Genomic DNA, 10,278 nt, shown 5'->3' with positions numbered 1-10,278 from the left:
AAAGTTAACAGGACCAAATTATAAGCTTGATGAATAGCTCATTCTTATTTTTCTTTATTATATTTTACATATTTATTAGCTATGCCCATCTTAAACAGGTTTATTTGTTCTTTTCACACATACCAAACTCGTAATATTAGCTGCTGTCCCCAGGTCCGAATGTTAAGTCAACATGTATTTGAGAGACCTTCAACTTATCAAGTATTGCAGGTCTCTGATTGCTTTGGAACCACTTCTGATACCTGTGGACTTAGTTCAAGGCCAGTTATTACCCCCCTTTTTTTTTTCTAATAGAATGAACAAATGGCTAATTGTTTGCTTTGGTCAACCAAGTTCAAGTTAATGGATCTGGGTACTATGTATATAAAAAACCTAGCTTGAGTCTCTTTCTGGTGACATCTTTGCCTTTCTAATCAGAGATTTTCTTCCTCAGAGATTTTGGCCTAGATTTGCAAAATGATGACCATATCTTTGATTTGGGGGATTGCTATAGCAGCATGCTGTTGTCTATGGCTTATTCTTGGAATAAGGAGAAGGTAAGGAATGTTTTATCTTTAAATTGCTCTTTAATTCTTCCATTTAATTTTTTTTTTACCTTCATTGTTATACAGTAAATTTGGTTTTCTATACTTACCACAGTAGCATTATCTTCCTTATTTTTTTAATGAAAAATTTGATTTGAATTTTTAAAGTAATATCTTTTTTACTATATCTAACAAAATATATGATGACAACTTCCTTTTTTAGTATTGGCATATACCAATGGTAATGTATAAATGTATATTGGTGTTAAACATAACTGACAGAAATTTTATAAGGTCTCTATGTACATTTATATGTATATCTAAAGAGGAAGCCTAAATTAGTAAGGATACAAGTAGCAAGTGGGAATCTACGTGGAAAGGATTGCTTTCTCTCACATGGCTTCAATAGATACTCTTATTAAATAAATGTTCTCTTTTAAGCTCATTCTTGTGCATCATATAGACTTTTGTGCATCATATAGTCCAGCCTAAGCCTGGACTAGAGCATAGACTTGAGCTGATCATTCTATTACTGTTTTTAAATCAATGTTAATCAACTATGGTGAATTGGGAAAGTCTGCTGAGTATATGTGACATTGATTTCATTTATTTACAACTGGTTCAAGAATGCAAGAAAAACAAATACAGTCAGATCCAGAACCATAGTTTATTTAACTTCTAATTGACTCAAGGAGTAATTGTGGGGAGGCATGTAGATATTCTCTGCTATATCAATCTCAAAAAGAGAAAATCACCCTGAGCATATTTCAACTTTGTAGACTGCTATGTGTTTTCTGCCTTTTGCAGTTTCTTTCAGGCCTGATAGTTTTTACTTTTAATTAAACTACTTATCTTCAAACTAAGAAAAGAAAAGTTATTACTTTATACTGCATTGCTCTATCAAGAGGTACAGAAGTTTATGTTGGAAAATAAGTTTACATTTTCTAATAGAAACATTTTAAAGGAGCACTGAATTATAATAGATAATTCTGTCAGTGTTTATCTTACTCAATTTCATTTTATAATAAGGTAATTTCTCACATGAGATTCTTCTTCTCTGAAACCATCCTTACAGAATAATACTATCTTTAAACTAGGAAGATTTTGAAAATCTCAGTTCTGACATCCTCTCTTATTCAGTGATCTATGTCTATAAAGAAAATAATCAAAAGAAACATTTTGAGATATTTAGAAAAATGATGCTTAGCAAAATTATAAACACTAGAATGTAGTTTTGTTTCCGCACTGACAGCAAGAATCTTGTTGGCCTCATAAATCCTTTCGCCTGAATCATAGGGAAAAGTGACGAGCACACAGTAGACAGGTGCTTGTTGAATGTACATATGGATGGATGCATAAATAGATAGATTTAGTAATCCTTTCCACCAACATATCATGTTACTAGGTTAATATAACCTATTTTCATAGTAAAAGAGCAGGGCCCATCCAACAAAAGAAATATCTATAAACTATAGGGTTCTAAAGTTTGAAGTCAGTGGGAAGGATTTTTAAACCTGATGTAAGTAAAAACCCAAATATGTAATCATCCATGTCTATCATACATTTGTTTCTGACAGGCGAACGGGTGAACCACCTCTAGAGAATGGATTGATTCCATACCTGGGCTGTGCGCTGCAATTTGGTGCCAATCCTCTTGAGTTCCTCAGAGCAAATCAAAGGAAACACGGTCATGTTTTTACCTGCAAACTAATGGGAAAATACGTCCATTTCATCACAAATCCCTTGTCATACCATAAGGTGTTGTGCCATGGAAAATATTTTGATTGGAAAAAATTTCACTATGCTACTTCTGCGAAGGTAAGCAGTTTTACATTTATATACCATTCTGTTTGTCTTCTACCTTTTTGTGTGCTGGTCTATTTAGAAATTTTGATGTACTTAGATTTTACGATAAAGGTGTTGAAGATAGTTATCCTTATGTGGAGATTCTTAGAAACATAAATAAATTAAATTATACATAGCTTCATAGTAACAATCATTTAGAAAGTCAAAATAGGTATAAATGTGTCATTTGTTGACAAGTTAATGAGGGTGAAATAGACACTAAATACTCTACTGAGACAGGTGGCACTGTATGAATAAGAGAGAGAAAAATTCATCACATCAGCAGTGTCTATGCAAGAGTGCAAGTGATGGAAACCTAACATTCAACAGTTGTCTTGCCACACTTGTGCCACACAGTGTTTCATTTTGTTAAGGAATTGGCAAGATATTTTAACATCATTTAGATGTAATAAAAGAAGCTCTGTTGCTAAGAAAAAAAAAACTAGTAACTACTTACTACAAATAAATATTAGCTTTGGTCTTTGTGACTAAGTAGCTTAAAGTTTTGTTAAAATACATCTACAGCTGGACACAATGGAACACACCTGTAGTCCCTGCTACTTGAGAGGCTGAGGCAGGAGGATCGCTTGAGCCCAGGAGTTTGAGGCTGCGGTGAGCTATAACTGTGTCACTTCACTCCAGCCTGGGCGACAATGTGAGACCTCATCTCTAAAAGAAAAAGAAAAAGAAATCTACAAATAATATAAAAGATAACTAATGGTTTTAAAACATTGTCAATAAGTTTATGTGCAATAGGTGTAAATAAGTGCAGTAGCATACAGATAAGACATAGATGACTTGAGTGATCCAGGGGAGTGCCACTGAACTTGGCTTTAAAGGAAAGGTACAATTTGGCCATTTATTTGTAAAGTGCTATGAAATTGTACAAGGGAAAGCCAATTTCCTGTTTTTAAGAAGTAAGGAACTATGAAAGTATCTAATCCGTTTTTCAGTCATTTACTATGACTAGGTCAGGTTTAATTTCTTTTTCTGCATGTTTTATTTGCTGTCAGGCATTTGGTCACAGAAGCATCGACCCGAGGGATGGAAATACCACTGAAAACATAAACAACACTTTCATCAAAACCCTGCAGGGCAATGCCTTGAATTTCCTCACGGAAAGCATGATGGAAAACCTCCAATGTATCATGAGACCTCCAGTCTTCTCTAACTCAAAGACCGCTGCCTGGGTGACAGAAGGGATGTATTCTTTCTGCTACCGAGTGATGTTTGAAGCTGGGTATTTAACTATCTTTGGCAGAGATCTTACAAGGCAAGACACACAGAAAGCACATATTCTAAACAATCTTGACAACTTCAAGAAATTCGACAAAGTCTTTCCAGCCCTGGTAGCAGGCCTCCCCATTCACATGTTCAGGACGGCACACAGTGCCCGGGAGAAACTGGCAGAGAGCTTGAAGCACGAGAACCTCCAAAAGAGGGAAAGTGTCTCAGAACTGATCAGACTGCGCATGTTTCTCAATGACACTTTGTCCACCTTTGATGACCTGGAGAAGGCCAAGACGCACCTCGTGGTCCTCTGGGCATCGCAAGCAAACACCATTCCAGCGACTTTCTGGAGTTTATTTCAAATGATTAGGTGACTAGCACCATATCCATTTCTCTTTTTTTTTTTTATTTTAGTAGAACGTAGAAATTAAACCATTTTAATTTTAAGAAAACAAGCCTCATAGTACTTTCTCGTGCCATCAATCAAGAACGTAGCACTAATGCGTGTTAGTGTTTAACATGTTTGAGTTCATTCAGTCCTCACAAAAACATAGGCAGCTATGACAGGTAAAAGTGTTTTATAGAAACAAAGGCAGTCCCAGAGAAAGAGATGTCACCCCAAGTCACAGAGCTTGTATGTGCTCGTGTTGGGGTCAATTCAGGCTGCCTGGTCCAGAGCCCTCACTCTTAACCCCATACTGTTCTTCACAACACCAACTTAAGTCCATAAATGCAGTTTTCATAATCATAAAAATGTATTTAAGTGATTACTGATCTAATCAGGGCAGTGACTATGCCTTATTTATTTGTTCATTCACAGTTTGTTTTCACTGAATTAGGAATTGCTGTTCTTCTGTTTTTGACCAAGTATGAGAGCTATGAATCAATCATAATCAATTTTTATTGATAAGAGACTTAGCTAGGTTTTGCTTTTTAAAACTGTATGTAACAGGAAAAAAAACTGTAATAACATGTTTTACATAACATGATTTCTCTCCAAAGTGTTAATCTTTTGGGAATTTGAAATTAGAATGGTCTATTATTGAATTATTCCAATTAAATTAGATATTTAGTATCACGTAGACACAAAATTGCTACTCCATAGGATTGGGAATGCCAAATTTCTATTGATAGCTGATGACTTTAGGTCTTATAAAATATTTTAAAACTTAATTTCAGGTGTGAGAACTTATTACTAATTTGTCACAAATGTTGACTATCTTCCAAAGTTATTACTTGAGAAAGCACATCCAAAATAAATTCACATATTTACAGCAGGCATACAACATCAATTTAACATCATAAAGGAAATTGTAGCCATATTTTATGATAGTTTCACAAATACTTATCAGTCAAACATTGTGAGACTCAACTTACTGTAATTTTGTTATGTAGCTCCCTAGCCATGTCTAATCCTTATTAGAAACACTTGTTTATAAAAGCCCTGACCAAAGTTTAACTTTTATGTAGCAAGGCCCCCTTTTTTTATTATTCTTTTTTTTTTTTTTTTTTTTTTTTTGAGACAGAGTCTTGCTCTGTCACCAAGGCTGGAGTGCAGTGGCGCAATCTGGGCTCACTGCAACCTCCACCTCCTGGGCTCAAGCAATCCTCCTGCCTCAGCCTCCTGAGTAGCTGGGATTACAGGATCCCACTGCCATGCCCGGCTAATTTTCTATTTTTAGTAGAGACAGGGTTTCACCATGTTGGCCAGGCTGGTCTCAAACTCCTGATTTCATGATCCGCTCGCCTTGGCCTCCCAAAGTACTGGATTCTTACTAATATCCAAGGACATAAAACGCAATTACAAATGTAGTAAACGCAAACAGGACTATCCCTTTCTCTTCACCCCTGATATCTTCACCGCCTAGTCAAAAGGAGGGGGAAAGGCCTATTTGTTTGCAGATCTCAAAGTATGGAAAAAGTTTATTTTCTGTACATACATTTTTTCTCTTAACTTTTAATAGGAACCCGGAAGCAATGAAAGCAGCTACTGAAGAAGTGAAAAGAACATTAGAGAATGCTGGTCAAAAAGTCAGCTTGGAAGGCAATCCCATTTGTTTGAGTCAAACACAACTGAATGACCTGCCAGTATTAGGTGGGTATACTTGTTATGTTGCGTTTCATTTTCTATGTCCCACTACTTTAACAATAATGACTAACATCAATTACATACTTACTGAATTCTAGGCATTAAGCTAAGTATTTCATATGCGTTTTCTTGGTTAATCCTCACAACAATCCTGTGACTTGGGACTGTTACTATTTATTTGTACCAAGTGAGGAAACTGACACTTAGAGGTTAAGCTGCAGCCAGGGTAGAATCAAATACATCATTATGTGGGATCCTGTTCTCTCAGCTACCCTCCTGCACTGCCACACTATGTTTCTCTTACTCCTCTTACCACTAATCTGATGGTTAATGGAGGTATATTAGTCATTTTCATAAAATAAAGGAGGGAAAAGAACCATTAAGAAACCACAGTTACCTGCTTGGATTGAGTGATGGATTTGAAGCTTCTTTGATTTTTCTTTGTTCTGCTTTTCTATATTTTACAGAAATATAACAATATGATATTTTTAAATTTAATTTATTTTTTTTTTAGACGAAGTCTCGTTCTGTTGCCCAGGCTGGAGTGCAATGGTGTGATCTTGGCTCACTACAACCCCTGCCTCCTGGGTTCAAACCATTCTCCTGCCTCAGCCCACCAAGTAGCTAGGATTACAGGTGCACACCACCACCCCTGGCTAATTTTTGTATTTTTAGTAGAGACGGGGTTTCACCCTGTTGTCCAGACTAGTCTCGAACTCCTGACCTCAAGTGATCTGCCTGCCTCGGCCTCCCGAAGTGCTGGGATTACAGGCATGAGCCACTGCACCCGGCCAACAATATGATATGTTTATAGGAAGAAAGTTTTCTTTTTTTGGTTATTTTATTTAAGAAGGCAAGAAGCTTAGGTTCCTTGTTGGGTTTAACTTGGGAGACTTTGGACATGTCAGTCTCTTTTGGGGGCCTTCCTTTACTTATCTGTAAAATAAAATGCTAACATTCTGGGATTTTATACACAATCATGTGATGAGCACCCTAAAACATGACAGTTAAAGGATAAGTCTAAAAGGTCAGGCTGGACCTCTCATGAGCTCTCTATATTTCAGCCATTTTCAGGTTGGTTCTTTTTGTCCCTTTATACCTTTACTAGGCAGCAGGGATCGCCACACAACATCAGATAGTATATGGATAAAAATAGGTTCTTGTAAATGTTGAACTGAAGCTGCAGTAAACACCTAGAAAAAACATATGTATATATCAGTGTTATCAGTATATTCAGTCTCAGAAGTCCTCAGCATATTAAATCTCAGAAGTGATAAACTTTGAATAATTTATATAAAAATGTATTACTGATTTTTCCAGTTTTATTAGATGATTACTTTTCTGTAAAATGGTGGAATTTTGTTTCCTAATTATGACCAAGATGATTATCTCTTAATCAAAAGATTATTATTAACTCAGAGGATCCGATTTAAAAATACATTCAGGCCGGGCATGGTGACACACCTGTAATCAAAGCACTTTTAGAGGCTGAGGTGGGCGCATCGCTTAAGTCTAGGAGCTCAAGAGCAGCCTGGAGACACAGCAAAACCCTGTGTCTACAAACAATAAAAAGAAGAAAATTAGCTGGGTATGGTGGCAGACGCCTATAGTCGCAGCTGCTCGGGTGGTTGAGGTGAGAGGATCACTTGAGCCTGGGAGGTTGAGGTTGTGGTGAGCCATGCTCATGCCACTGCACTGCAGCCTGAGCAAGAGAATGAGACCCTGGCTAAAAACAAAAACAAAAATAAAAAAATTCAGACACAGTTGAATCATTGATAACAGCATTGTGGTAACAGAAAGAAAGTTTGGGAAATGTTTATCTGATCAGCTTCCCATACCCTGTTCATATTACAGGACTGCAGAACACCATCACCACACAGTCCCTTTGTGTTATCACTGCCAGGCTGTCTGTAGTTGAGACTCTATATCATACGACCTTCAAACACTTGCTTTGTTCTTCTCTTCCTTCCTCCCTTCCTTCTTTCATTTTTTACCTTTTTTTCTTTTAAAATATTTAGAAAGCATAATCAAGGAATCACTGAGGCTTTCCAGTGCCTCCCTCAACATCCGGACAGCTAAGGAGGATTTCACTTTGCACCTTGAGGACGGTTCCTACAACATCCGAAAAGACGACATCATAGCTCTTTACCCACAGTTAATGCACTTAGATCCAGAAATCTACCCAGACCCTTTGGTAAGTGCCTGCTCATTGAAGTTCAATATCCAGGTGATAGCTACCTAGATCTAAACAAAGAGGAAATTTACAATGGTAGAATTGATTTTATCATTGTAGTCATAGGGATTGTCCTCTTAATCGTGTTAAATATTCATATATTTTGGAAAATTTAGATAGTGGTCTGAATTTTTAATTTTTAGACCAGGTATTTGTCATCACACAGTCTTTGCTAGATTATGTTTGCAGTCATGATAATAAACCTGCCACTTTTTTTTTTTCTTAAAAACACCTCCTCCCAAATCCAGGAAATTGGAGGCTAATATATTGATTCTTCCAGTTTCTTCTGGAAACCCTTCTCTCTCTAGCTCTGCCTGACTAAGGAACTAATCGTTCAAGCACAATAGGAGGTGTCAGAAGGCTTCCTTAGCTCGTTAAGCTCCTGTTCCTTATTACTTTCTGATTCAATGTGGAGTATTTGCTAAATCACTAATGGAGTAGATTTAAAAAGAAAATTATTCTTTGGAGCTTCCAGGTTGAGAAAGAGATAAATTTCTTTAAAACTAGCTTAAAGGCTGTTTTCTTTGTATTTTTATTGCAGACTTTTAAATATGATAGGTATCTTGATGAAAATGGGAAGACAAAGACTACCTTCTACTGTAATGGACTCAAGTTAAAGTATTACTACATGCCTTTTGGATCAGGAGCTACAATATGCCCTGGAAGAGTGTTTGCTATCCACGAAATCAAGCAATTTTTGGTTTTGATGCTTTCTTATTTTGAACTGGAGCTTGTAGAGGGCCAAGCTAAATGTCCGCCTTTGGACCAGTCCCGGGCAGGCTTGGGCATTTTGCCGCCATTGTATGACATTGAGTTTAAATATAAATTCAAGCATTTGTGAATACGTGGCTGAAATAAGAGGACACTAGATGATATTACAGGACTGCAGAACACCGTCACCACACAGTCCCTTTGGATAAATGCATTTAGTGGTGGTGGAAATGATTCACCAGGTCCACTGTTGTTCACCAATGCTTGCTTGTGAATCTTAACATTTTGGTGACAGTTTCCAGATGGTATTGCAGACTGTGGTAGTGAAAAGAACTAGTTTCTAGGAGCACAATAATTTGTTTTCATCTGTATGAGTCCATGAATGTTCATATAGCCAGGGGTTGAAGTTTATTATTTTCAGAGGAAAACACCTTTTTTTTTTTTTTTTTTTTCAAAATGAAGATACACATTCCAGCCAGGTGTTGTATCAGGCACCTGTAGTCTTAGCTACTCGAGAGGCCAAAGAAGGAGGATGGCTTGAGCCCAGGAGTTCAAGACTAGCCTGGACAGCTTAGTGAGACCCCGTCTCTAAAGAAAAGATATGTATTCTAATTGGCAGATTGTTTTTTCCTAAGGAAACTGCTTTATTTTTATAAAACTCCCCAACAATTATGAAACATGTTCAAATTCACGTTCTAGTGAAACTGCATTATTTTTTTACTAGATGTTGGGGTTCTTCAGGTGTGATCCTATATCATAAAGGATATTTCAAATGATTATGATTAGTTATGTCTTTTAATAAAAAGGAAATACTTTTCAACTTTTTCTATATCCAAAATTCAGGACTTTAAAAATGATTATTTTGATTTCCCAAAAACACTAAAGGTGGTTTTAATATTTTCCCTTTATGTTGTAACTTATTGTTGCTGAAAACTCTATGTCCAGCTTCAACTATCTTCTCTATATTTTTATTTCATTTCATATTAATGAGAAGAGTTTTTTTCAGAGATTAAAAAAGGCAGTTTTTCTGTTATTGTTAAATATACACTATCACTGAACAAATGTAGCTTTTATGTGATATGTTTTAAAGTTAAAACCAGATGGAAATAGCCATTTGAAAGCTTTGATTATGAAACATGCAGAGTCTATTAAGTGCAGCTTGACATTATGTTTTATTTAAATGCTTTTTATCGCTAAATGACTTACAGATGAAAAAAACTAAGGAGGCCTGAGAGTTTAAATGCTGTGTACAACAATGCTTTGATAATATATTTTAAGTATGAGTTATCAGCTATGTGTCAATTGATATTTCTGTTTAGTATTTATATGTAAATTATATTTACCTTTTTGCTTATTTTACAAATATTAAGAAAATATTCTAACATTTCATAATTTCAAAATGATTCATCTTTCAGAAATAAAAGTATGAATCTATGTGTATGTATGTATGTATGTATGTATTTGTGTATTTATTTATTTATTTATTTATTTTGAGACAGAGTCTCACCCTTTCACCAAGGCTGGAGTGCAGTGGTACGATCTCGGCTCACTGTAACTGCCGCCTCCTCAGTTCAAGCGATTCTCATGCCTCAGCCTCCCGAGTAGCTGGGACTACAGGCACGTGCCACCATGCCTGGCTAATTTTT

The 10,278-nt window shown here is 36.2% G+C and overlaps 1 protein-coding gene across 1 annotated transcript; it reads left to right on the top strand.

The window, feature by feature from the left end:
• Positions 1-318: 318 nt before the first annotated feature.
• Positions 319-10,066, top strand: LOC111549283 (cytochrome P450 7A1). The gene is made up of 6 exons (XM_023222426.1): positions 319-536; positions 2,102-2,342; positions 3,383-3,969; positions 5,564-5,694; positions 7,707-7,882; positions 8,463-10,066. Exons 1-6 carry the CDS (start codon positions 457-459, stop codon positions 8,760-8,762), a joined length of 1,515 nt encoding a protein of 504 aa, XP_023078194.1. The 5' UTR covers positions 319-456; the 3' UTR covers positions 8,763-10,066.
• The last annotated feature ends 212 nt before the right edge of the window (positions 10,067-10,278 follow it).

The sequence above is a fragment of the Piliocolobus tephrosceles genome, chromosome 7 (genome assembly GCF_002776525.5).
Source record: "Piliocolobus tephrosceles isolate RC106 chromosome 7, ASM277652v3, whole genome shotgun sequence".
In the NCBI taxonomy this organism is placed as follows: domain Eukaryota; kingdom Metazoa; phylum Chordata; class Mammalia; order Primates; family Cercopithecidae; genus Piliocolobus; species Piliocolobus tephrosceles.
Note: the sequence above shows the minus strand (reverse complement) of the source record. Positions and strands in the feature narration are given on the sequence as shown.

Coding starts and splice junctions, on each gene's coding strand:
- LOC111549283 (XM_023222426.1), top strand. CDS start 457: ATGATGACCATATCTTTGATTTGGGGGATTGCTATAGCAGCATGCTGT. Junction 2,343..3,382: donor ACTATGCTACTTCTGCGAAG/GTAAGCAGTTTT, acceptor ATTTGCTGTCAG/GCATTTGGTCACAGAAGCAT. Junction 3,970..5,563: donor AGTTTATTTCAAATGATTAG/GTGACTAGCACC, acceptor AACTTTTAATAG/GAACCCGGAAGCAATGAAAG.